Source organism: Plectropomus leopardus, chromosome 14 (genome assembly GCF_008729295.1).
Source record: "Plectropomus leopardus isolate mb chromosome 14, YSFRI_Pleo_2.0, whole genome shotgun sequence".
Lineage (NCBI taxonomy): Eukaryota > Metazoa > Chordata > Actinopteri > Perciformes > Serranidae > Plectropomus > Plectropomus leopardus.
In genome coordinates, this window is record NC_056476.1 from 16,325,753 (window position 1) to 16,352,970 (window position 27,218).

A 27,218-nucleotide genomic window follows, 5' to 3' on the forward strand; every position below is an offset into this window, starting at 1 on the left:
TAATATAATACATTGGAACCTCATTTTTGCTTTTGACAGTTCTCTTATGACCGGGGTCATGTCAACTGTTGTTGAAGATGAACTCAAGCGATTGTGCATTAGTCACCAGACTGCTTGTTTCCAGGTAAAAGTGACTCATCTTCCATAAGAGCTGCTCAGAGCTGTTGGTGCAAAAAATCACAGTAATCAGTACTCTTATGAGCATATTCTGAAGAAAAATGTTTTATTAGTGTGACAGCTTCAAGAAAGAAGACATGAGTATCTTAATGTGTGTAAAACATTTGTAGCTTGTAGCTGTCAACATATTTTTAAAACAAATTCTACAAAAATGAACTGTCATCGTTTGCATTTGTTTGGAAGTTGAGCATGGCCAGATGAGGTCTTTGTTTTTATTTCCCTATTTATTAAATAATTTCCCATCTGGTTTGTTCTTGCTTAACTGTTGTACACATCCTATTGAACAACACAGATTTTTTTCCCCCTCTCACCATCTAAAAGTTGACATTTAAACATGCAGCAGATTAGGCCTACTGTTGTGTTCGTCAAATGTCACAGCTACAGCAGAAAGTGAGAAAATTGTTCAGTGGCTCAAGGCCAAACTGAATGACAGGAATATATTATGCATTCATTGTCACAGAAACCTGTTCCTGTTTTATCACTTAACCACATTAAATGAATGCAGGGGGAACAGTGATTTAAATGAACCTGTTTATTGAATGAAATTCAACAAAGTAGGACAAACAACCAAATCCAAATAGAATACACAAGTAATACACTTATACAATTACTGTAATACAGTATCAGTTAAAAAGGAGAGAAATACCAAATAAACATTTAGATTAGGAGAGCATGTTATTTTTTTACATTAACATACCACAAAATAATAGAAAATGTTCAAAAATATGAATATGTGCAGAAACTAGGTGAAAAATTGTAATATTTATTGTAAAATTTAGCAAAGACAAAAGCACTGTTTGAAAGTACATTTTTAGGCCACAATATAATATTTTTGGGTGCTGAACAGACTTGCTGTACATAAACCTTAATATATGTCTTTAATAATATAAATCACTACATACATACAGTATATCCTTTGAATCAAAGCAGAGTAATGTTTTTACACTTGAATAAATTCAGTCAAAGAGACAGAGCTGTTTTTGCTTGTGACTGAGCAGCTGCAGATACTGTGGCTGTTTTATGAAAGCTGTGCAACCCCACTGTGTCACTTTTTGAATTTCAGTGTACTTTAAGTGATTTTTTTCCATTCAGTTTGCTTGTCAGTATGAAGTGCTCACAACATTCAGATTAAATTTGGAGTCAAAAAGATACACTGCGTCATTTGTAGGAAATACCAGCAGATACAACTCTTGCACATTTTCAAGCAAAATAAAAATTTAAGCGTAGTTGTCTTGAGGAATATTTACAACAACGCCTGGTAAATCTGCAACAATTGTGGAGGTGTGATGGCGCTGCATTCTGTGTGATATTGTCAGGATGCTTGACCCTTGACCCCGGTCCTTTCCTTTGCTCTTCCTTAGGGACAGGAAGTGATGACACAGGCAGGACAGCAACTTTTCGTGCAATGAGGCATAAATAAAAGGGTTGTAGCAGGCGGAGCTCATGGCGAGTAGGTGAGTGGACACCTGGATGATGTTCACGTAGTTCTTTCCTAAGATGGAGAAGTCTGTGTCCAGGTCAAGGATCAGATTCACCACCTGTGAAGGTAAACGATGTTCAGCATTCAGCATTTATCACAGGAAAAGTTAATTTGATTATTAATTACGGAGTTAATTTCTCTTGGAATTTGTTATCTTAAGGGAATAGTTTGACATTTTTGGACATACACCAAAAATAATGGATCAGTTTGCAAGAAAGTTTTGGTTTGAAGATTGATATTCACTGAATATTTTGTTTTCTTGCTTTTTATAACCTAAGCAATAGCATTACTTTTTAGATGCACTGTGGTACATGTACACAAGTAAATGAATGTGTAACCTGATCTTTACAAATATCAAAGTGTCAAAAAATGAAACTTTTTAGAGTTGGCTACCTGGCAACCTTACTTTTCCCACAAGATTTCATGGAGTCATTGCAATAGCTAAGATATAGTCAAGTACATAAACCACAATTTGCAGGTATTTTGTTTTCGGTTCATCTGTTAGTCAGCAGGATTACAGAAAAACTACTCAACAGATTTTCCTGTGACTTAATGAAAAGTTGCAGCATGGGGAAGAACATGTTGGAGTAGATCCAAATCATAGGGCAAACACACTTATCATTTTTCACTTTTGTTAACTTTGTGAGATAGGACATTTGCCCTTGTTGGAGGTCTTCACACTCGGAGTGCCCCTTTATTCATCATTTCATGAATCAAATCAGCACTCTCTTTCCCATCCATACCTGTAAGGGGAGCCATGAGAAGGCGAAACAGAGGACGGACACCAGCAGCAGGTAGAAGGTCTTCCTCCTCCGTCTGCTCCAAGCAGCCCTTGCAGATCTCAACTCTTGACATGCCGTCAAGCCCGACGTGGTCCTCTGCTTCAGCTGATAGGATATAGCACAGTAGGAAATGGAGACGGCAGCCAGTGGGACAAAGTAGGAGAAGAAGAGGATAAAACAGGAGTAGATGAGGCGGCCATGCTCCTGGCCATCCCAGAACTCCTCACACACAACCATCTGCAGCCCCGCTGCCCGCAGGTCCAGGTGGACTGTGTGTAGTGCTGTAGGTGTGGATAAAGCCAGAGAGGACAGCCAGATCAGGACCACCAGACCCCAGCAGAACTGGCACCCTGCTCTTTTGCGGATGGGATAAGCCACAACCACGTAACGATCCACTGCGATGGCCATGAGCGACAGCACCGCTGCGTAGACAGCTGCAGACTGCATGACAGTGACAAAATGACACATGTGGGGACCAAACACCCATCCACGCTCGTCAAAAGCATAGGACGCAGTCAAGGGGACGCAGAAGATGCACATGATCAGGTCGACCAGTGCCAGGTTGCTGATGAGAAAGTTTGTGGTGTTGTGTCTTTTCTTGTTGTGCCAGATGAGAAAGAGCAGGAGGAGGTTGCCTGAGCAGGCAACCAGCACCACGGCAGAGTAGAGAGGGATGAAGATGGGCTTAAGGTCGGACAGGAGGTCCAGGCCAGAAAAGGAAGAGACCGTGAATGGCGAGGTGGAGAAGAGGGGGTAAGAGGAGTTCCAGCAGGAGAAGGTGGCCGAGGAGTCGGACATGGATGGAGATAAAGAAGGGGCCAGAGAAGATGAGCTCACCCTGGATCTGTTGAATGACTTCTCCCAGTCCATAGCTGCAGGAGCCAGAATGAAAACTGTTTATAACCTGCTGCATATTTTGCATATTTGATCAACATTTGATCAACAACATGCTGTATATTAAACAGCATTTTGATTGAACCCAGAGTGACAGTAATGTTGTGATAAAATATGGAGATTAGAGACACAAATGATGCTGTCCACCAAACAACTTTTTAAGCGATTGCACAATCCCAGACAAATTTCCAATTTTTGTAATAAAAGAATAAATAATATGTTTCGGTACGCTCCCGTGATCTCTGTTGTGGTGAAAGGGGGCCATTAAACTCTGAGCTGTCGTTAGTCAGTCAGTCTTTTCCTCGTCTTGATGTTCCAACTAAAACAATCCTGTTTAATATTATCGTACGTTTTTGGTCTTGGCTCATGCAAATACCGAAATTCAATGGCATAAACATTGCTTACAAACAATAGCTGCACTATCTCCAGCACCAAACAGGAAGCAGCAAATCGGACAGACCGTAAACATGGAGGAGATTTTAGGGAGGCGCAAGAATGTGAACAAGTCTCATTTTTCTTTTTTTATAGAAAAGGAGGAGAAACTGGTAGAGCAAAAAGATTCACTGGTTAACGCGTTGTGTATCTGATCCATCAAATAGCAATTATTTTGGTGGGAAACTTAAATTTTTTAAATGGTTAGCCTTTCATTCCCATAGTTAAAGATTATAGACAAATACATTTTATTTTTACAGATAATATTGATGTCCAATCGAGAACACAAGAACACAATCATCATATGATGCATTTTATCTTGAGTTTGTGTTTTTGCAAAACTATAGGGAACTGTTAATATGTTATATTTCATAAAGGGAGTTTGGGGTATTTTCCACCAGGAGTAGAATGGGAAAAAATTTCATAACAAATCTAGTTTTAGTCTGGTAGACAGTGACCCTGCAAGTTCCCCAGTCTTTACAAAATGGTGCAGTGAGTTACTAAAATCTCATATTATCTCTAGATGTGAGAGGGTGTCAGACTTTATTCTTTTCAAAGTACTTAAAAGTCCTCCGTGTGGTAGGCATTAGTGTCCATCTTCAAAACTCACTTTCATCTGCCTGAACTTCACATCTTATCTGCCTCTCCTCCTCACTCTACAACTCTCACCTTTTTATTTCTCTCTGCTTCTCCAAATCTTTTCCATCTCAATCTTTGGAAAACGTGTTTTGGTTTTTATGACCAATGATCCGCCCCATCATGTTTCTTTCTGGCTCTTCTTTTCCTTTTAGCTTTGGTCATATACAGCAGAGACAACTTCAGGACTGATTCTCAGAGATTTGTCTTCCTGAACATCTGCTGAAACATCTGTGTATGTAATCTACACTGACTTTAATGATCCAGCTCTTGCAGAGAAATAAGAGATTCTCATCTGCCACTGTACAATACGATTTCATGCAAAGACTTGAAAATAGGCATGAATGCTGATTTATTCTACTTTTTACACAGAGGTTGTCTCTCATGGCTGCGACTTGAGAGATTTGATCAATAACAAAAACCGCATGACAGAAATTGAGCCACTGAGAACACTTGAGTGGTTTTTCTATTCAAATTTGCAATATAAGAAAGTTACAATTGTCTTCAAAATGAATATTTTGCACTGAATGGCATATATATATATATATATTTTTACTTTTTGGCATCTTCACAGATTGCAGTGCATAGATGTAGATTTGTGAACACGTCACCCTCAATTAAGAACATTTGTCCCCACCATAAATATATATATATATATATATATATATATATATATATATATATATAGCAAAGAACTTTTATTTTGACAAATTTAAAGAGATTTACACCATAAACTGATGCAAAAAAAGGCACAATCAGTGCGTAAAAAATCTCCAAAATACAGAAAACTAAGTGTTTGAGCATTAGCATTTTCTGGCCAGCGGACCCCCAAACCCCTTGTGTAATGTGTACCCCCCAGTATCGAAACAAAATTTACACCCTTGCTGTGGTACTTCCTCAATTTGACAATTTTATAAATAATAACAAATCAAATTATCAACACAAATAATAAACAATTAGAATCTACAAAGATCTAACTAACCAAAATCAATATAGGAGAAATGGTACACTTCTTATGTAAATGACAATCCTCCCCCAACCTACTGTAGAGCATGACTAAGTGCTCATTAATGACCCACTTAGGCTGAGACCCCCTGACCGCACCATTTGTCATAATGTCACTGTATTTTTCCCACTAAATTACATAACTTTTTCTAAGGTGATTGGTTTAATCGTGTCAAACACTGATGACCACAGAAAACAAATAGGTCTTCTTCTCATGCTGAATGAGGATATTGCCTCATTGACCTGATCAGTGATAAACTGATTTGCACATATTTCACATACCTCTGTTTGCTTTTTATAAAAATCATATATAAAGCAGCACTTAACCCTCTCAGACCTGAGCAAATTGGCTTTATTTTTTTCAAAAGCAATGACCTAAAATTTGAAAAAAAAAGAATGAAAGAAATTAAAAAGAAGCGAAAAAAAAAAATTACCTGACAGTTATGAGGGATATATATATATATAAATTCAAAATTTCAAAATATATTTTTTTCACTTTCTTTTTAGACAAATCTTTAGGTTGTTTACTTTATGCCTTTTTACCAATTTCTTGCCCATTCTTTCATGTTTTCAAATGAAATCAAACAGATATGCTCACATGCACGAGGAAATTGACATCACTCCGGGCTTCAAAGGGTATATACACAAAATAAACCTTATTTTAAACAATAATTTCCACTCTATAAATAATCAGATGCAATTTTGATTGTTATCAGAGTGCATGCATGTTCAAAAAGTAGTAATTAAAGGAAAAAATACCTCCTGAAAGATGTCAGTCTGACATTTTTTAAATGATTTCCTCAGCCCGGCACCTGTTTGCGTCTGTGTGCGCAGAGTCCTACTGTTTTGCAGCCTCACCTCTTTCCTGCAGCCCGCTCTCCTTCAGAATAAAGAGGTGTGCACACTCTCTCTCTCTCTCACAGCATACATGTGTGTTCATGTGAATGAGTCACCTCCACTAAGATGGCTTGCCTGTCACCACTGCCAATGAACAATCATTATAATCTCCTATGATATTCCTCTAGGGTACTATAGCGCCACTCTGGTAATAAATAGTGAATTTAAAATGACCTTGTCCTGTTTTAACGGTGTTTTTAATGTCTCAGAATCATTAGAATTTTCCTTTTGGGACTTATAATGTGACTCTGGTTTTATGTAGTCGATTTATGCTGACCCCGACACATTTTATAATATTATTTCTCCTATATTGTTAGTCATATTATCCTAAATAACTGTGTAACAGACATCTTAACTGAATGGAAGAGTTGACTAAATTATTATGTTCTACTTGAATAATTTTCCAGCTCTGAGGTTTTTCAGAATTAGGCCGCTTTCAAACACACCCAGAAACCTACATCAGGGATCTGAACGGAAATTGAACAATTAAGGGACAAACCACGATCTGTCCCCAGCAGTACACATCTTAAATATTCATAAAACAAAGACTAATTTAAAAATTGTGAGTCTTGGTGCCAGAGCTACCAAAGAAAAGTGTGTGACCAGTGTGACTGATCAAGTGAGTGTCTGCAAAGGGTAATCCAGGACATAATTCATTTGCATGGTACAACTTAAAGGTAGCAGAGGTTTGATTGTGAAGTTACTGAACATGTCAATGAACCCGAGGCCGAGGAAAATATTTGAGCATTTATAAAGCATTTTTATCATTATTTTGTAATTAATTTCATGTATCTTTGGAGTCTTAATAATTCAAGTTTGTAACAAATAATGGTCACCGTCAATGCAACAGAGTGAAGCACTCTGACCAGCGCACCACATGCATTGTGGAGCAGACAGTAACCGCAAGTGTCGGTCCTTTTCGCGTGCATAATTGGGTCATTAATGTCCACCTGCCTATTGAGGTTTTTTTTAGGTCATTGGATGCTGAGTGAAGGCGGTCTTTCCTGTTCCACAAGCCCTGATGGTCATGGAAAAAAGGTACTGGAAAGTCTTGGACTCCAAGGTGTGGAATGAGTCACGTCGTGTATTCGACTCAGACTTACACACATACGATGATTGTAGACTTGACAACTCAAAAAAAAAAAAGACTTACACCTTGACTTGGACTTAAATACCTACAACTTGTGACGTTACTTGGATTTGAGCCTTTTAACCTGGAAATACTTGATTGATTTTCTGTCAGCACTGTTTATTCCCAGCAATTTGACACTTAATCCCAAAATGATCCACTTTGTTTAAATCAGTTGGACAGCATCCAATCAAGTTACAGGAGAGAACCATGAAGAACTACCGCTGCGTTACTGAGCAGCAGTCGAAAAAAATATGACACCGAAGGCAATTTTGGTTCATGTACAAAACTTACAGTGGTAAAGAAAAGATAAACTGCAGTATGCAAAACATCCAGGCTGAATATTACAGATAGGGGCTCAGTAATTTCCAACTTTGTTTAATATTTGAAGTTTGACAGAGAAAAGCAAGTCAAGGATAATATTAACATAGTAGCAAGCTAATGCTTAGCTAATGTTAGCTTAACAGGTAAATATCTTTAAAACACTTGTTTTAACAAATAAATGCACTTTCAAAAGCATTCGTGATTTTTGTAAATTTATTTTTGGCATTTAATTTGTCTAAGAGCACATTCTGACTTGTTTAAGACTCAAAAATTAAACGTTAGGATATGAAACTTGACTCAGGACTCGCCTGTCTTGACTTTGGACTTAAGTGCAAAGACTTGAGACTTATTTGTGACTTGCAAAACAATGACTTGGTTCGACCTCTGCTTGGACCTGTGAAGATGTTGTTAACAAATGCAGTATCCAGTTCCTTGATATCCAGCTTTACTGAAGACATTATTGAATCATGATGCAATCCAACACCTGAAGGAGAAGCCAACTTTCTCATTAACAGTGTTGACTGTTTAATCGCTGCTATTGTCAGCCAACACAAAAAGCGTAAAGCCCATTTGGTTAATTTTCCTTTCAAGTGCTGCCTTTGTCTTCACTGTCAATACTGTTTTTTTTTGTTTTTTGGTGTAGTTTCATTCATTCTCTGTCCCCTTATGTGAGTGTTTTCACATTCTGCCTCTCTAAAATCACATGTCCACTTTACCCAGCCGGACTCATCATTGCTGTTCTCAAACTATCCACCAGATGCCCTCAGCCTTTTTAAAATCATCTGGGCTTGCCCCTGCAGTAACCCCTCTCAGCCACTCCCATCACATGACCTTTCCTGCCCAACTGCTCACCTGTTTCCACTTTACTTCATCAAATCTGCCTGTTGTCTGTTGCAAAATTGTCAATGTTGGTTTTGAGCCTCTGTTATGCTGTTTACCTGAACCTGTCTGCATGCTAGTACTTTTCTCTGTCCCATTCCTGCCATCTTGATAACTCAGTCGGCTACTACTTCTGTTTGGATATACCAGTAAAGGTATGTACGTTTACCTTTGCAATACACCCCCAAATTGTTGCTGTTGGCCCACAATGCCTGAATTTGGGCTCTTCCTTTGTTACTTTGCAGTTACCTGCATGATGAAAACTTAATCACACTGACACCTGTCATGTGTCATTGAAGTGGCTGAAGAATTTTGTTATTGGTATCCTCATTGTCTCCCAGTTTCATTTAAAAGATAAATGGGTATTTTCATCCTTTGAGGTGTTTTTCCTTGCGTGTTTGGTGTTAATACACAATGGGCCTCATGCAAGAAACGAACAAATCTTTCTTATTTTTGAGGTTACATGTATGTTACCTGAGTATCTTAATCCCATGCCACTTTCTACTTATACTCCATTATATTTTAGTGGGAAATATTGTACTTTTTACTTGACTACTATTATTTGAAACATACTTTACCAATTAAGAGTTTTGCACACATACCAAAAGTATGAAAATATACAAGTGCAGCTGAAACTGAAGAGAAATTTAGGAGAATGTTGCAGCATGAGGCCTATTTTTAAACTGTGGCTTCAGTGAAAAGCAGCTTGAACAGTAGCTGCTGCTGGGATTTAGTTTATGTCCAAGTGGTCTCATACTGGGAGGAATTTCTTTGGTGTTGGAAGAATATTGGCATCCAACTGGGCCTTGAGCTGTCCCGATGGGGTGACTGATCGACCAGGGGTGAGTGTGATCCAGTGCTTGTCGTGGGTTGTTTTTGGTTTGTGTGCACGGCCATGAACCCTAGCACTTGAAAGGGGTTAATAGATGCCAGAGCTGCTGCTGTGCACATAGGAGAACAGGGGAGGCTGCAGCAGAAAAAAGGAGAGTCATATAAATTAATAATTCTGCATCTCACACTCTTGATATTTGATAAAGTGGTTTTATTGTCATTCAAAGATCCAGCCTCTTTCCAAAATGCATTTATTTGCAAACTCTATGAATATAAATACATGTGTAAAAATTAAGCATGAAGTATAGTGTTAATACTATTATGACATTTGGGGTTAAATGGTCTTTTGCTAAGGGGACACCACAGTGGCTTTCTCAATTAACACCTTCAGCAGATGGAAATTACATTTGAATTGAGAATGGGTGCAAATCAGATGTTAATTTCCTGCAGTTCACTTCTTCACACTATCATCTGTCACTGTGTAACCTATTACCACAAAGCCATGTGAGACCTTTGGAGTTAGCTAGTCACTGAGTTCACTCACTGAAATTGTAATGAGTATCCTCAAGAATAAGTTAAATAAAGTCTGCTTCATGAGGTAAAGATAAGTGATGTTATTTGTTCCGCACTTGAGGGAAAAATTAGAACAAATGCTATTTTACTGGTGTAGGTTCAGATGATTTCACACTTTCGGCCCTCTGGGTCCTAGAAGATGGACAGCAAGATAATAACGGGGGTTCCCAAAGGTTTTAAGGACCTCAACTGAAATTAATTCCCATTATAGAGCGAAGCTATGGCTGCCATTATTCATATGAACACTGCGTGAGAAGATTTTCCCAGGCTAGAATTATTTTATTCAGAATAACATTTAGTTTCATTTATGACATAAATATAGTCAACAATAATAGTCTACCTGACTTGGGTTATAATGTTCAATTTTTGCTGAAGCTGTTCCAGCGAAGTGTTAATTCAACTTTCTAGTCATTGTTGACATTGTCCTCTAGTTGGCCACATACAACCTGCATAAGCTTCCCAGGCAAACACAGAATATTAGTAAGATCAGAAACTATGAGGAATAAAAATGCTTTCTAGTATTTGGTATGGTTATTTCCATACTGAAGCATAACCTAAAACAACTGAGATGGATATAGTTTTATTGTGATTTACATGAGTTTTACCCATGGGTACTGAAGTCTTCATAATCCCATCTGTCAGTTTATTATTAGCAAGTGATAATAATGTGTCAAAGTAACAAAGAGGCATTCTATGTAAGATATTAATAGCCAAACTTATAAAAATATTGCATGCAGGAGTCCACTTTGGATCCTGTTTTTCCCATAATGCAACTCTATAGCATCCCAGCCTGGTAAAAGTCAACGATTTACTATACTTTGTGGATGAATTAAAATAGGTTCCTTGCAGTCATCTAAAAGTAATGCAGTTAGATCACAGAGGAGAAACCCGCTACACTTACCCTTTTGCTTGCTTACATGTACAAATACACACACGTTTGTAATTGTGTAGTTGTAAGGGCCCTCAATCAGATAATGCATTCCCGCCGCACTAATCATTACAACCAAGTCCCTACACCAGGGATACTCAATTTATGTTGCTTGGGGGCCACTTTTGCCAACACCAGCTGTTGTCATTAACAGAACTGTGCATTCTTCTAACTTCTTCTTCACTTTGCAAATACATCCAAAATCTTTAATCGATTCTCACAAACACAGAAGTACAAGAGCACACACTCAAATGTGCCTAAGAATAGTATAACCTATCTACCTGAATATAACAGTGCCCTTACTTCAGCTTATGTGCAGACAAATGAACAGAATCAATTATACTTGTTTTTATTGAAATGTGGGTAAAACTTCACTGGTAAAACCAACATGGCAAAAATAAAGATGTTACACAAAATGTTTCACTGTTTTCAGATATACACCCCAAAGAATTCCTGTTCAAGATGTCACCATATTTCAAAAACAGAAAAATAATGTTTACAAGATGTTATAAAAGTTTCATTTACAACATGTTACTGCATGTGGTCCTTTACTTACTTTATACTGTATACTCAACGTCGAGAGACATTCTTGTAACAGATATAATGTGGATCACTACGCAGAGATGCTAATTCTTCTGCTACAGGACAAACAAGTCTAATTATAGGTTTGTTATTATATATTTCCATGGTGTGCTCTGGATGGAGGGATGAATAACAAGGACTGAATAAGTAGTTAACACTCAGTTGCTGGGGATACAGAGGACGATGACAGGCAGTAATTGCTTCTGTGACTGCTGTTAACAAAGGCTTTCGCCAAAACACTGCTATGACATAACACAGCTCAGAATGAGCGTGGGGGTAACAAGTCACCCCTACTGAATGCACATTGAATTAGTTCATTCTTCAGTGTTACTATTTTAACACACTCATTTCTCCGGGCTGTGAGTGTCATCTTCCTCGAGGTTGGGTCCCTCTCCCTCCGTGTTTTCATTGCTCTGTGTTTGGTTTGGTTCAGCTGGTTCGTTTTTCTGAGATGGCCTCAGGAGATATTCCAGCTCCTCAGCGCTGATGGCCACCTTCTCGGGAATCAACCACCTCTTGAAGTGTTCAAGAGCGCTAGGGAAGAGAGGTACACAAGGTATTAAGATGGGAAGAGGTCTCAAGATGTGAGAGACCTGCTATCCTTAGAACACATGATGTGAAGTAATTCTGTTTAGTAAAGAAAATTACACAAACTAGTAAATTCAGAGCATACTACAGGCAAAGGTAAGAGCTATTCCTGCAGCATTCAAAGCTAGAATATACTCTATAGTTAGATGTAGGTAGGATGCAGTCTTTTCTTGGGGTTAAATGGGGCAGCTGTAAACTGACCAGAAAGTCAACTGAGAATAGAGTTGCTCCTCTGGCAGGATAGCCCTTCACCTAATGTTTGCATCTTTGCAGAGGTACATGTATGCAACAACATAATCCATCCTTCCCATCCTACCTCTCATCCATGTCGCCGCCTTGGAAGAGCTCTGAGGTCTGAGCGTCGTGCAGAAATCTATCCCAACATTCTTTCTTAGCTTGAGACAACGAGCGCAACATGTCCCTGGAGGTCACATCACTTGACTGGCCCTTTAATTTCTTTAGGCGATTCTCTGCAGCAAAACATAGACCAAAAAAAAAACACAAAACTGTTGTGTACATCTTAAAATATATACATTTTATTAGCATTAATGAATGGAGGGTTAAGGGCAGTACCTTTCTGACTTTGCCAGAGCACTCACAGCAGTTTTGAGTTTCAGTGTCTCTCAATATACCATCAGTTTGGGGCTATTTTGCCATCATCATATTGGTCTGAGTATTTTTTAAGGATAAACAAAACTAAAAATTATCTTTTTTTTATCATTTCTACTATTTAGCCAAACATCTGACAGATTGAGAAATTAGCTGACAATGAAAATAATCATTAATCGTAGCCCTTTATCACAGTGGTATTTGGGGATGTTTCCTCTCTTTGTATACAGCTCATTGGTTAGTCAGTTACTCTAGGGTTAAGGATTATTATCTTTATATCTTTCTCTTTGGTTAATCATCAGATTGTTTCCTCAGTTAACTGATTTATCATTTAGTCAGAAACACTGGTTCCCAACATGGGAGTCCTATCCCCACTAGGGGTCACCAAAGCTTCCCAGGGGGTAGCAAGGCCTTCCTGGGATTAAGGGGAGCTGGAAAACTTAAAAAAATAAAATAAAATAAAAAAATCTGTAGTCCTTTATCTCATATCTCAACATGTCATTAATTTCTATGAAGAAAACCAAATAAAACAGTTAGTTTTTATGTTTAGATTATTATTCAAGATATACATTTACAAATATGGTATGGTGAGGACCTGACCAAAAGTTATATTTACAGAGCCTTCGCTCTCTGCTCAACATCCTCGTGTTGCTTTAGAAAAGAATGAAGTTTAAATAATCAAAGAGCTAACAGAACAACGCCCTAACCTGGGGGGTAAGAAAATTGTGATTTGTCAAAAAAGGAGCCTAATAAGTAAATATGACTAAAATAAACACATTTAAAAATGAAATAAAAAAAAAAGAAAAGGAATTGTATTTTCTTTTAAATCCTCAAAATATTGGGAAAATTCATCTCTATTGTGATTCACAGGAAATAATCTGCTCAAAATTTCTGCAATTTTTTCGTCATACTCAAACTTTCTTCTAGTTATTGTGTTCACTATTTAGGTTAATTGTACAATTTATCTGTTGCTCTGTACTGTTACTGTTATGCATTAAATAAAAAATGAAATATGCATAAAATGCTTCACTTATGAATCTTCAGTTTACGCACTGAATAGAAAATGGGTCGCATAAGGAAAAAGGCTGGGAACCACTATTTTCTAAGACATCAGAAAATAGTAAAAAATAAAATAAAATAATAAAAAGTCTTTTAGGAATTTGAAACCCTGTCACTCCTACAATCCCCCATACAATTTGACTGATGCTTGGTGTGTGCCATATTAGGGTGGATGGAGGACAAGGTGAGCTGAATATGACAGCCATGAAAGGACCAAAAAGTGGCAGGGAGGATGTTTGTACCTAAACTGGCTATGTAGATCTCAGAATCCTCCATGGGTTCCCATTTGGCGCTGGGAGAACTGGTATTGGTTCCATTTGACTGTCCATTGACCTGCACTGGTGCTGCTGGCTGGAATGAGTCTTTGAACTCCGTGTTATTGTCCGGGGTTGTCTCGGCTTGTGTCCCCGGCAGACTGGAGCAGATCTCGGTCCACAGCTCCCCGCTGGACCGGACCTCCTGGGTCTCAAAGTCGTCAATCATTCTGGTGTACTGAAAACAGAAGTCAACATTTGTTAGCGTTAGCCCTGTGCTGTTAATGGCGTTTTTCTAACAGCAATACAAAAGCGGGCATGTTCGTGAGACATTTTCACAAAAGACAAAAAAGGAAACTAGAAAGATTGTCAAATATTTAACGCAGCAATGAAAAACTGAGCTTTACAGTTCATCAACATACTTAGCTAAACTGGTATCTACCTATTGTTTTGACTCTTGTTGTGCATTTAAAATTTTCTTCAAACGGTTTGTCATTTCAATACATAAAACCACGTCTTACCTGTGTGGGAAAATCTCAAGAATCACCTCCTTTCCTTTTATGTATGTATTTAAAGATTAAAGGTTAGCCTCACTGGCTAACTGTGTCCATGATCCACAATCTTTAATGAGTGACAGCCCACTTCCTTATTTAGCGTCATATTATTGGACTTCGCAGCCGCCAATCAAAATGTCTTGAGTTGTGATTGGATGTCTAGGGCTTGATGCTGGTGGGTCGGCATCTTATTGGCCAGGCGTTGCGTTTCGCTCAGAAGGGAATCAGGAAGTTTGGCTCAGCTGGAAGAAACGGTGGCGAAGTACGAAAGGTAAACAAGCTCTTATGACCTCTGTTGAATTATCATAATCGTAAGTATTGACTACTTGAGTAGCTGACATTAGCATTGACAACCCTTTAATAATGTTATATGTCCATAATGTAACGTTAATTTGTCACTATCGCATTAAACTTTGAAGCTAGATCAGCTCGCTTGCTAACTGTCAACTTCACTGCCTCTGCTGTTTGCGATGATTCACAAACCTGTAATTTCTGACTATTAAATGTATGTTACAGTTACGCGTGTGTCGTGCATTCAGGTTTGCATGCGCTGATCATCATGTCACTGCAGGGAGATCCGGTGTAGGAGATGCACGCAGCGGTGCGCCTGGCAGTAGTGGCAGTCCCGATGGGTGTGCTGCTGTCCCGGACCATGGCGTGGATGTCCAGCGGCAAGACACATCCAGAGCTCATCAGCAGGCTCAGGGGTAATGGACTCATGTCAGGGACCTGAGGTTTGACATCATAAGGTCTTTGACTAAAAACCTCAAGTCCACAATAAAATAATAAACATATTCCGAGTGTGACAGTAGGTGCTTTTACACTTTATTTTAAATAAAGTGGGTGATATTTCTCCTTCACATGGTGAATATTGGCTAAGCAGATAGAAATATGTGGAAGGTCATTTTACCCAGAATTGGAATTTAAAGATAAAAACAAACTATTAGGCCTATTTTATTGTATTGTTCACGATTATCTGGATATATTTGAATGTTTTCTTATGAAACAAAACCAAAAAGGGCCACTGAAATGATAAATGAATACTAAAGTTTGCAATTTCTAATTGGAAAGTAACGTTTAAACTGTTTAAAAAGGAAAAAGGAAAAGCTAATATGTTAGAAAAACAACTGAGATACAAAAAAATTAATGTGTAATAGAAAAAAATAACATTTAAAGGAACAGTGTGTAAGATTTAAGGGGATTTAGTGGCATCTAGTGGTTAGAATTGCAGATTGCAGCAAACTTAAATTTCTCCCTGTGATAATTCCTTCAGTGATCATTGTTCAGGAAGTTTTCACTGGGAGCCAGTGACAGTGTTTGGGTTTTTTTCTGTTGTGGGCTACAGCAGAGACATTGGTGAAAGAGGACCTGCATCCTGTTTAGATATAAACAGCTCAATATAAGGTAACAAAAACACAATGATTCTTTTTTTGTGATTATTTACTAAAAAAACACACTTTTATTCAATTTCTACCAATATATCTCCCTAAATCATACACACTGGACCTTTAATTGTAAAAAATGCTAAAAAAGTGAATGGCAAAAACTTAAATGTGTAATGGAAAAGGAAAACATAAACCTTTCAAAGAAAACTGGAAAGGGAAAATGCTTAAAGCTAAAAACATATAATATCATCTTTTTGTTCTTCCATTTGTTCATTTAAACTGTTTGCATTTGCAAAGTTTAGAGAATTGTATCACTGAACTGTAATGCAGTCCTTAAGATCAGAAAAAGACTACATACATGCTACATCATGGTGTTACAATTACCAAAATCTCACACAATTATCAAAAAAAGATGAGAATATTGTTATATCACCTAGTTTTAAATAGTGGTCATTATCTTTTTTTCCTGAAAAGTCTGTATTAATTAGTGTTTCCTTCAACGTTAATTGGTAAGGGGGAAAACAAATCAACGTGGAAAAGGATTTCAACATCACAGACTTCCTTTTGTGCACATTTCACATATGTTTCAGTTCAGCTCAGTGTCATTGCTTCCTCTTTTCTTCTCCAGATCACGGTGTGATCCGCAGCGACCAAGTGTTTAATGCCATGCTGGCTACAGACAGAGGGCTCTACTCTACAGACTACCCTTATGCAGACTCTCCTCAGTCCATAGGTATTCACTCCACTCACTCTTTTCAGAAACATACTTCTCTGTCAATATGGTGACAAGTGTTTGAGTGAAAACATGTCATGATCTCAGATGCATGCTTTGACTGTTTTATGAAATTTTCTTCTCAAAGGCTACAGGGCAACCATCAGCGCACCGCACATGGTGAGAAACAAACACTGAACTGCTTTGGGATGTGAGCAGATTTCTTAAGATGAACTCTTTTTCACTTACGTTCATGCACATGATTGACTGTGTGTTTTCCTGTGGTGGTCTGACAGCATGCTCATGCATTGGAGCTGTTAAGTGACAAACTAACTGAAGGGGCATCGGCGCTGGACGTGGGTTCAGGAAGTGGATATCTCACAGCCTGTTTTGCAAGGATGGTAAGCTCTGTGTAAGCTTTTGATATGTTTCCCACCAGTTGGCATAACAGACAGTATGTGAGTGAGCGGCATTTTTCTGCTGTTTGTAGACAGGACCCAGTGGTAGAGTGGTTGGCATTGAACACATTGATGAACTAGTTCAAATGTCGATAAAAAATGTGAGAGCTGACGACCCAGAGCTGCTCACCTCTGGACGCATCAGACTCGTAGGTGAGTCAGGAGATGTCCAAGTCACACGTCTATCAAATGTTGATGTTGCACAGCTACAAAAGTCGATAAAAGTCGCACCTGTACCTGTCCACAGTGGGAGACGGAAGGCTCGGCTACCCGGACGGAGCGCCATATGATGCCATTCATGTTGGTGCAGCTGCAGCTACTGTTCCTAAAGCTGTAAGGACATATATTGCTTTTACTCCTCTGAAAATAGAATAAGAGAAATCATGCACTTATCTAGCTCTATCCAAAGTCAAAAAGTAATGCACAGAGAATTAAAGACATTGCAGTACATCTACAATAATAAAGGGAATCTTAAACAGTCACAGTTTCTCAAGTACTGTTAGCTGTGAAGGATGTTTGGTATGCAGACTACAGAAGTGTCTCTATGCTGAATTAGTCACTAAACTTTTACTTTTTTTTTTAAATTAATTTGTATTTTCATATCATTTTTAATTTATGTTTTCGGTTTAATTTAATTTCACTTTAATTTCTAGAGTGGGTGTGCTCATTGCAGTTTTGATTTTTCTTTTTTTTGTATAAAAATGTTTTCTTGTCATGTTGACAAATTTGAGCAAATTGACAGAGACTAAAACTAAAGACATTTTCTGTTTATTTTCTTAATTTTTTTTTTAAATAACTACACAATATCATTCTAAAGTCTAGTTTTAATTTTTTATTTCTGTCAACTAAAATGTTTTTCACACCAAGTTTTGGATTTCAGGATTTTAGTTTTTGTTAACAACGTTGAATTTGCCTTTTGAGTACCGCCTCATGAAATATTTGATTTGTGCCCTCTCTTTGTTGAAGCTCTTGGAGCAGCTGAAGCCTGGTGGGCGTTTGGTTCTCCCCGTGGGCCCTGACGGTGGCAGTCAGGTGCTTGAACAGTACGATCGGCAGAGCGATGGGACCTTTCTCAAGAAAGCATTGATGGGAGTAGTATACGTCCCCCTGACTGACAAGAGGCGTCAGTGGCCTGGGTATTGCACAAAAACACTCATAACTTATCATTTTTACACCAAAATCAGTGAAGGAAAACCATGTTATGCACTGACAAACCTCCTACAGGTCTTTTTCACTGTATCTTATGCATAAGTCACATCCCCCTCCATCCTGTAGCTTGTCCCTGATTATATCCATGCTATTCTTCCTTCTCTCCCCAGAGGTGAGCTCTGACTGCAGTGTGGTTGCCCCCGCAGGAGGTGGCGTTGGTGCTGCATCTCCGGCGCCCCTTAGTGCTCCTCGTGGTTTCACTGAGCTCCAGTCTTAACGGCCACCTGTCCCACTGGGTGGTCACCTAGCAACGTACAAGGAGGATCTCACTCTGTTAGCTTAACCAGATTGTCTTCCAAGAGTGATAAAACGGTGAAGGAGTGAATGAGCGACCACAGCTGGACTGATGACCTTACTCCCAGAATCCTCTGAGTCATTTCGACATTGATAAGGATGTTAAATGTGGATGACAAAGAAAGGTTGTCTGAGATCAAAATGATTCACAGTATTGATGCATATGTCAGTTTAGCCCTGAGAAAAATGCAGTTTCAGCTTAAGGAGCTACAGGATGTGTTCATTTGGATGCTTGTGGGAAATTCAGATGAGCAGTAAATTTGTGATTTTGTGTGTAATTTTATGGGAACGCTTTGACTATGAATGCAGTTAAGACAAACTGAGGTACAAGCCAAGGATGATACATGAAATTTCAGTAAATTAACAAAGTAATATATATTTTTGGTAAGAACTTCCTCTTTCTGGCTTCATATTCTGTATGTTTAGGATGCGTGCTATCAGACATTTGTCACTGTAGAACAGAGGGGTAATTGTGCCAAAAACTGATCAGTTAAAGCACTTTTTTAAATATACAACTATTGAATTATGTGTAGACTTACAAGATTTATTAATAAAACCTGCTAAATGGATACTTAATTGTTTGTCAATTTTATACTAAAAAGTTGTACATCCTGTGGATCCCGGAAGGAGTGTACAAGATTTGTATGAGAGAAAGACAGGTAATTTAGTAATGTTATACGGAAAATAAAGATTCAGAATCCACGTAGGTTTTTCACATGAAGGAATTTGCTGTTGTGTATCGGATCATAAATTTAAAATGAAAGCAAGTGTTGGAAAGAATCAAGAGACAAATCTAGAGGAAAATTACAAAAAAAATGTGTAAAAACATTTTTAAAATATGTAGAATATATCGTATTTTTTATGTTGTAGTTTGAGGGTGACAGATGGGCTCAGTGGATTCATATACATCAGTAAAATGATATAATGCTGATAAACATTAGAATTCATGTAAATAAGGCTGAACCATGGACAGAAATCACAGATCGCCTATATAATATTTGAAAAGTTTACATTGTCCAACATTGTCCAACAAGGATTACAGAGGGAAATTTCACTTTAAACATCAGTATGCACAAAACTACTTTAAAGCAAATGTTTATTTCAGTATGTGGTGTTGGACTGTGTAATTCTTCAGAGAATGATTTAAAGAGTAATAATGTTTTTCAGATTAAAAAATATATAAGGAGAAATAATTAGACATTATGAAGTTGCCATGTAATGTTTATGTTTGTTTTTGTTTTTTGATCAGTGGTGAGTTGCTGTATAAGGCCTTTGATTCTCTCTCTCTCTCTCTCTCTCTCATTATTTCTTTAAGTAACTGACAGACAAATAATTTTTTCCCCTCCGAGAACCGCTACCTTAACGTGGTGGAGGGGTTTGCGTGTCCCTGTGATCCTGGGAGCTGTGTTGTCTGGGGCTAATAGCCCCTGGTAGGGTCTCCCAAGGCAAAGTGGTCCCAGGGGAGGGACCAGACCAAGAGTGGTTCAGAAAAGAGCATGACTGAACAGTATTTTTTGGGACACAAGTACCTTGCCTGGTATACATGTGCCAGTGAGTATCTGGTGGCTGGGCCTCTGCCCATGGGCTCAGCCTGAAAAGACTACATGGAGCCGCCACCCAGTGGGCCCACCACCTGCAGGGGACAGGAGTCAAGGTCAGATGCATTTTGTGCTGTGTATGAAGCTTGTAAATTACTAACTTTTATATACATTCCCGCATGTAACCACGTTATCAGTGTGGGCGGTAATTTATAAAGCCGTGATTAATGGTACATTGGAATAATATGTTAACATATTTTAACTGGTTATGGTAAAGTTCTGTCCTGCAAAGTGATCATATCTGCCACTATAATAACGTCAATTAGGCTAATATTAGAGGCTAGCATTATAATAAGTCAGTTAATTGTTTTCATTTTTACACCAGCTAAAAATGAAAACAAGCAGCAGGTTTATGGATTGTACACTAATGTTCACGTTCTGCTGTTACAACACAGGGATTCCTGAGCAGACCAGGAGACTCATTGAATTGCGGGTGGAGAACAAGGATCAGTTCTCAAAGAAGAAATATGCTGTCAAGCAGCTGTGGGAGTGAGTGACCAGACTGTTTGATTTCCCCACCAATGTATAATTTCATATTTTTTCTGAGCATGACATAACTAATCACTTTTTTCATCTATTACAGGACACTGATCGAAGTGGAGCGCTTCCTGGGCCTTTTTGAGAGGTTTAATCATCATGCTGTTCTGGAACACCATGCACCTTATGTAGCAGTGTTTGTTTACATTTTTTTGTTACATAAAAAAGAACATGTTTATATGTACCAAAAAATCAGTGAAAAGATATGGACGGATATATATATATCTTTTCACTAATCTTTTTATACATTTATGATGTGCTGTTTTGTGGCTATTTTTCATGCGTAATAAAGGTTTTCAAGAGGACTCAATTCCCATGTGATGTTTCGTATATTCTACAAAGGCTGCCGATGACGTAATGAGCGCTGTCCGCTGTCCCATTACCTAGGTGAAGCAAGCAAAGACTATAACAGAGAAAGAAAAAACAAAAAAAAGAAGAACAGGCAAGGTGTGGAGACTACAACAGTGCCGTACATTTCTTGGACACTCACCCCACTGAACTAGATGACATTGCCACACTTTGTATAGGGTTTGCGTGTACTAAAGTGGGAGGGTCCTGCATGTCAGCTTGGGAGATACACTCACAAAGCCATCTCACAAGACATTTTTTGGATGGGCCTTAGCAGCCCCATCATCCCTTAGGCACACTAACAGCTGTTCAGTGCATCTGACAGGCCGTGCATTTAACATAATGTAGACTAAAGAACTCTTTCACTAGACTAAAGAACTCTTTCTTTCCCGTTGCAATCAGACTCCTAAACTGCTGACAGGAGTCCACACAGCAACTACCTCACACACACGACCTCATAACTGTACCAGACAGTTTACTATTCTGTTTGCACATGCACAATTGCACTGTTCGAATTTGCACTGTACTGTTTTATTTGCACTGTTCTTTCTACTTCTATTGTAAATTTCTAAATTTCTTCTATTGTAAATTTCTATTTCATATTTCTTTTATATTTGCTAAATGTTAGGCATTCTGTGGACAGCAAAGTAAGAATTTCATTGTACAGGGAAACATGTTTCCATACTGTGCATATGATAATAAACACTTTGAATCTTGAATCTTGAATCTTGAGGGCAGTGCAAACTGTTATGAATCACAGCGTCTATAGAGAAGAGCACACCAAAGACTTCAAGGATTTTTTTCACCCAGGCCTCAAGCATCAATGGCAAGTCCCCTTGCATGAGGGAGGCATGCATCACCTGGTTTACTGACCTGATGCAAGAACATGGGCTAAAATCAGTCTGTCACTAAAACTGGACAGAGGCTGGAGTCGAACTCGCGACCACTGCAGCAAGAATTATACATACATATATATATATGTATATTTTTTTTTTTTACAAATGACCACATCCCCTTTTCACAGTCTTCTGAAACTAAATATAAACTGTAATTTGTGACAAATTAATACAAATGTCTTGATCAAAAAGATGTGTGGAAGAGAGAAAAATTTCCCTTATCCTCTATATTACCTTACCTTGTTATCTTTCAAGTTACACCAAAAATCCTTCTTTTAAATTGAAAAATCATCAATCAGCATTTTAAATATTTTTTTTCCTCAGATATTTGCACGACCAAAGTCCTTTCTCTGACTTCTGAAATGTAAAACTCATCAAACCCTGGACCATATTATGACTTCAACCACAACTTTTAGTTTATTACTCTGGAATCATCATTAGGTCGCTCTAAAAAAAAAATTAAATGCTCATTATGAACCGATGGTGGCGATAATAAGATAAGAAGGTGAATTGCCCTTGAGGTCAAAGTAAAAGAAGAAGAAATGCTAAGGGTGAACAGTTTGAACTACACATTGGAATGATTGGACTACATATTTGCGTCATCACTGTGCGCATGTAGCGAGAAGGACCCCTTGTTGGGAAGAGATGCACGTGAGATTGCTGGTTAGAGGTTGGAGAAAATGTAATTTACTCTCTTTCCTCCCTTTGTGTCAAACGGGAATTAACCGGCGTGTAATTATTAAGCTGCAGCGTTGCTGTATTTCCTTTAATAACGTCAGTTTTCCTCTGAATCGTCCTTTTTATCTTCCACGCTGTCAACAGAGCAGCGCGACGATGGAGCAGGCAGCCGTCGACACCGAAACATCGGCGGTGGTAAATAGCCCGGTGTCAGGGGAGAAAGCTTCAACAAAGGCGGCAGAGAGTGGCAAACGAAAAAGCGAGGAGACAGGTGAACCTGAGACAAGCGGCCGAGGCAAGAGGCGGAGAGGAGCGGGAGGGAAGAAGCTCCGGCCGGGCGAGAGATACATCCCCCCTCCTCAGAAGCGGAACCCGGGTGTTAGCTTCAGCCAGGAGCACTTCAACGAGACCTCCTACTACTTTGAAGGCGGTCTGCGCAAGGTGTATCCGTACTACTTTGACTTTAAAACGTACTGCAAAGGTCGGTGGATTGGGAAGACCCTGCTGGAGGTGTTCAAGAGCGAGTTCAGAGCTGAGACCATAGAGTATTACCAGAGGGCTGCTAAAGAGGGTCGCATCCGGCTGAACGACACACCTGTGGAGGACCTGTCAGTGGTGCTCAGGGTCAGTGACACAAGTACATAATAACTGTCTAGTGTTATTGTGAATAGCGTCGTTTACTGATTAAACCTCAGGATCAAATTCAAGTCTGTTGAGGTTTTAAAGTAGCAGTGTGTAAGATTTAGGGGGATTTAGTGTCATCTAGTGGTAAGGTTAGCAGATTGCAACTAGATGACACTTCTCTACATCCTAATTTCTTCAGAGATACATTTTCAGGAGGTTTCTTCTAGGGGTCAACCAATATGGATTTTTTTTTTAAAGATTATTAGTAGTTAATGAGGTTGATAACTGATATTTAGAACAAATGTGCATTTACAATTAAAATGACAATCTTTTTGTCACTATGTAGAATCTGGAATCTAACAAACTCCAACACAAAACTTTCCTTAAATACCTCTTTATAGCAAATGTTTAATCAAGACAGACTCTTTCAGCATCAAATACAACAAATTCCCAGCAACTTTCTTTAGAAAGTCAAGTGAAAATGTAAATAAAAATGAATAAATAAAAGTAGCTCCCTGAGGTTTTACAAAGTAAAAGTTCCATCCATGCTGACACTTTCTTTGCACTTTTTAATAAATACATTTTATCGGCGATCGTTAAAGTAAAAATCAGATACAGATAATCCTCAAAATGCCAAATAATCGGTCAGGCCAATATTCTGTCGACCCCTAGTTTTTACCAGGAGCTGAATTATCCACAGAGGTCTCTTCCTCTTCAAAACAAACAGACCATGTGAAAAAAACAATAAAAACAGTCAGAACGTTTACATGATGTAAGAAAAAGTGGAATCATTGTGTTAGTCCAACTGAAACTGAATTCATAAAATACACATAAACATGTTAGTCTGACTGAAATTGTACTATTGAAGTCATATTTACTCTTTCGTGTATCCATGTCAATGTGACCTGAACCAGAGCCAGAAGTTAACCAACCGTTTCTCTCATTAAAGATGTAACCAAACCAAATGCTAAAACTGATGGATTAAAAACATGTTAGAGAAACAGTCACTTGATGCTGATTGCTCTTTGGATCCAGATGGTGCAGGAGGTGATAAGTAACTGTTAAACATTATGGCATCAAGTTTAAATGTTCCCCAACTATCCTCAGAATAATGATCTCATGAGGAACACGGTGCACCGCCACGAGCCCCCTGTGGTCGGCACTCCCCTTAAGGTTCTGGTGGATGACGGTGAAGTTCTTGTGGTCGACAAGCCTGCCTCCATCCCGGTCCACCCCTGCGGTCGTTTCCGCCACAACACGGTGATTTTCATCCTGGGAAAAGAGCTGGGCATCTCGGAGCTCCACACAGTCCACAGACTGGACAGGCTCACCTCTGGAGTGCTGCTGTTTGCCAGGACGCTGGAAACATCAAAGAAACTGGACCAGTTGGTGAGAGACAGACAGGTACGTTCAGGGCGGAGTGGATTTAAGCTTTCACTTGGTAAAATCTGCAGTACAACTTTTGACATTGGTTTTTATGTCAGTGGGTGAAGACAGTCATGTTAAGATTTCTCTGCTTTTATTCTTTAGCTTCTCTGGTACTTTTAAGTTAGTGCGTGAAGGATCAAGGATGTCCTTATCTCAGTTTGTTGCACAGCCAGTGATAACCACACAACCAACAGATAAACAACAAATAATAAATACCGGGGATGTGCTGGGTAAGTCGACAATTGGTTTAAATGCTGCTATCCTCGCTTGTCAGCACCAAAACTACTGGTTGGTTTAACTTCTTCTAATTATTATTTCTATTTCTATTTATTTTTTTGTGATTGCATTCACTTAAAGAAAATGCTGTTTTAATAATCAGGCAAGTTTCCTAAAGATTGATTCTCCCTAAAGAATATTATTTTCAACAAATGTTATTTGTTTTATTTTTAGTTTGTTGTCATGTTCTGTAGTCAAATGTGAAAAGTGCCAAACATTTTAACAACATTTAAGATATGATTTGGTAACTGAAAAATGTGATTGACGATCTCAAATGGCCTTTATTATTTGTTATATTTTTACTGACAATTTTTAATTTTATATAGACTCGATGTTGCTCAGCTTTACTGTTTTCTGAGTTTTGTCTTACTTTTAGACTGCCCGAGCAGTCTTTGTTTGAGTTTAAATGTCAGGGTAATTAGTTGACTGGCACATCCTCAATAAATAAAATGTAAATACAATACAGTGCAAAGAAAACATCAAGCAATGTAAAAACGCCAGTGACAACAGGGATGTATGAATGCTTAAAGGGATACTTAACTGATTTTTAATCAGCTTTGTGTCATTGCGGTGTGGATAGTGTGTGTAAATAAGCTATGTAAAACACCCTCCATCTTGCCAGCACCAAGATCCCCCTCTTCATTTCAAGTCATCTGTCATCCGGCGGAGTTGACCAGGCTCTCGAGTTGTTGCTGAAGCTGGAGCAGGCCCTCTCTCTCGCTATTTTAGCTTTACCCTTTAACTGTGATTCGAGATTGTTTGTTACTAGCCTGGTGCACCATGTTGTTTTCAGAAGGGCAGCATCACTCAGCAGCCAGGACTGACTGGGCTAACCTTGAACACATGAGAAAGGTCATCAGAGGCGCATTTGCCGTGTCATTTTCATGAATAAATACTCTTTACATTTATGCTTCCAGCTTGAAAAGGAGTATGTGTGCAGAGTAGAGGGGGAGTTTCCAGAGGGGGAACTGACCTGTGAGGAGCCAATCCTGGTCGTTTCCTTTAAGATTGGCGTCTGCCGAGTCGACCCGAAGGGAAAGGAGTGCAGAACCGTCTTCCAGAGGCTCAGCTTTAACGGAAAAACCAGCGTGGTCCGGTGTTTACCGCTGACTGGCCGCACACACCAGATTAGGGTCCACCTCCAGTACCTGGGCTTCCCCATCCTCAACGATCCCATCTATGGGTCCTCTGCCTGGGGTCCTCACAGAGGGAAGGGGGGGCTGATGGAAAAGAGTAATGAGGAGCTGCTGCAGGCTCTGGTCGAAGAACATCGCTCTCAGGAAAGTCTTCACCTGCTGGATATTCCAGATGATGGTATTGTGGTTGAACAAGAGGCTGAGAAAAACAAGACATCTGAGAAAGTAGATACATTAGATGGAACCTCAGAGCCTAACAAAAGTGGAGAAAGTCATCAGACGGACACACAGGTGCAGAAAGGTTGTAGCTCGAGCAGTGAGACAGTGGAGGAGGTAAATCAGGGCTGCACAGACCCAAACAGTAACGATACCTCCCTTAAAGCTCAACCTGCTAAATCAAATGGAAATCAAACAGAAGCAACAACTCCTCAAGAAACAAGAGACCACCTGTGCAGTGAATGTAAGCTCGTACGACCAGATCCCACAGAGAAGGAGCTCGTCATGTATCTCCACGCTTTGCGGTACAAAGGACCTGATTTTGAATATTCCACATGTTTGCCTGACTGGGCCAAAGAGGACTGGGTCCAGGCTGAGTGGAGCTGACCAGATGAACACTTAAGCTTTTTTTTTTTTGTTTTGCTTTCCTGCATGTTTTTTTCCAGACATTTTAAAGAACGACCAGAAATCTTGCAAATGTTTCGTTCTGAAGCAGTTTTGATTTTGCAGCGATGGATAATTCTTCGGTAACTTCAGTAACTAACAAAGTTAGTTAGAATAAGCTGTTCCACTAGAACGGGGTTTGTTGTTTTCCTTTTGCTCCAAGCTGTTAAATCTTTAAACACAGAAAGATAATGGAATTCATTCTCATTTTACTTAGCTTGTTTTAAAATCAATAATATTTAATTTCTTCCTTAAAACCTGTAATCTGACCCGTACTCCAAGCAAGATTTGGAATGATTAAAAGCCAGTCTGCAGGAAAATAAATGTTTTGTTTTATTTCAGTTTTGTGAAAAAATTAACATCGAC

The 27,218-nt window shown here is 38.8% G+C and overlaps 4 protein-coding genes across 7 annotated transcripts; 2 read left to right on the top strand and 2 right to left on the bottom strand.

The window, feature by feature from the left end:
* Positions 1 to 1,394: 1,394 nt before the first annotated feature.
* Positions 1,395 to 3,319, bottom strand: prlh2r (prolactin releasing hormone 2 receptor). The gene is made up of 2 exons (XM_042501400.1): positions 2,401 to 3,319; positions 1,395 to 1,715 (listed from the first exon to the last, which is right to left on the bottom strand). Exons 1-2 carry the CDS (start codon positions 3,307 to 3,309, stop codon positions 1,395 to 1,397), a joined length of 1,230 nt encoding a protein of 409 aa, XP_042357334.1. The 5' UTR covers positions 3,310 to 3,319.
* A 7,981-nt stretch (positions 3,320 to 11,300) lies between these two features.
* ccdc32 (coiled-coil domain containing 32) lies at positions 11,301 to 14,684 on the bottom strand. Its single transcript, XM_042500970.1, has 4 exons — positions 14,581 to 14,684; positions 14,048 to 14,297; positions 12,454 to 12,607; positions 11,301 to 12,083 (listed from the first exon to the last, which is right to left on the bottom strand). The coding sequence occupies exons 2-4, from the start codon at positions 14,286 to 14,288 to the stop codon at positions 11,894 to 11,896; spliced, it is 585 nt and encodes a 194-aa protein (XP_042356904.1). The 5' UTR covers positions 14,289 to 14,297; positions 14,581 to 14,684; the 3' UTR covers positions 11,301 to 11,893.
* Positions 14,685 to 14,815: 131 nt separating this feature from the next.
* Positions 14,816 to 19,394, top strand: pcmtl (l-isoaspartyl protein carboxyl methyltransferase, like). 3 transcript variants are annotated; one of them, XM_042500858.1, is made up of 9 exons: positions 14,816 to 14,884; positions 15,185 to 15,320; positions 16,627 to 16,731; positions 16,859 to 16,890; positions 17,007 to 17,111; positions 17,201 to 17,321; positions 17,416 to 17,501; positions 18,135 to 18,304; positions 18,488 to 19,394. In XM_042500858.1, the coding sequence occupies exons 2-9, from the start codon at positions 15,203 to 15,205 to the stop codon at positions 18,498 to 18,500; spliced, it is 750 nt and encodes a 249-aa protein (XP_042356792.1). In that variant the 5' UTR covers positions 14,816 to 14,884; positions 15,185 to 15,202; the 3' UTR covers positions 18,501 to 19,394. The 3 variants fall into 3 exon arrangements, with proteins under 3 accessions (XP_042356792.1, XP_042356791.1, XP_042356793.1); XM_042500857.1 differs by having other exon boundaries at positions 14,841 to 14,884; positions 15,153 to 15,320; XM_042500859.1 differs by having other exon boundaries at positions 14,872 to 14,924.
* Positions 19,395 to 22,666: 3,272 nt separating this feature from the next.
* On the top strand, positions 22,667 to 27,176 carry rpusd2 (RNA pseudouridine synthase domain containing 2). 2 transcript variants are annotated; one of them, XM_042500134.1, is made up of 4 exons: positions 22,667 to 22,732; positions 22,873 to 23,352; positions 24,460 to 24,756; positions 25,974 to 27,176. In XM_042500134.1, exons 2-4 carry the CDS (start codon positions 22,885 to 22,887, stop codon positions 26,793 to 26,795), a joined length of 1,587 nt encoding a protein of 528 aa, XP_042356068.1. In that variant the 5' UTR covers positions 22,667 to 22,732; positions 22,873 to 22,884; the 3' UTR covers positions 26,796 to 27,176. The 2 variants fall into 2 exon arrangements, with proteins under 2 accessions (XP_042356068.1, XP_042356067.1); XM_042500133.1 differs by having other exon boundaries at positions 22,691 to 23,352.
* Positions 27,177 to 27,218: the final 42 nt, after the last annotated feature.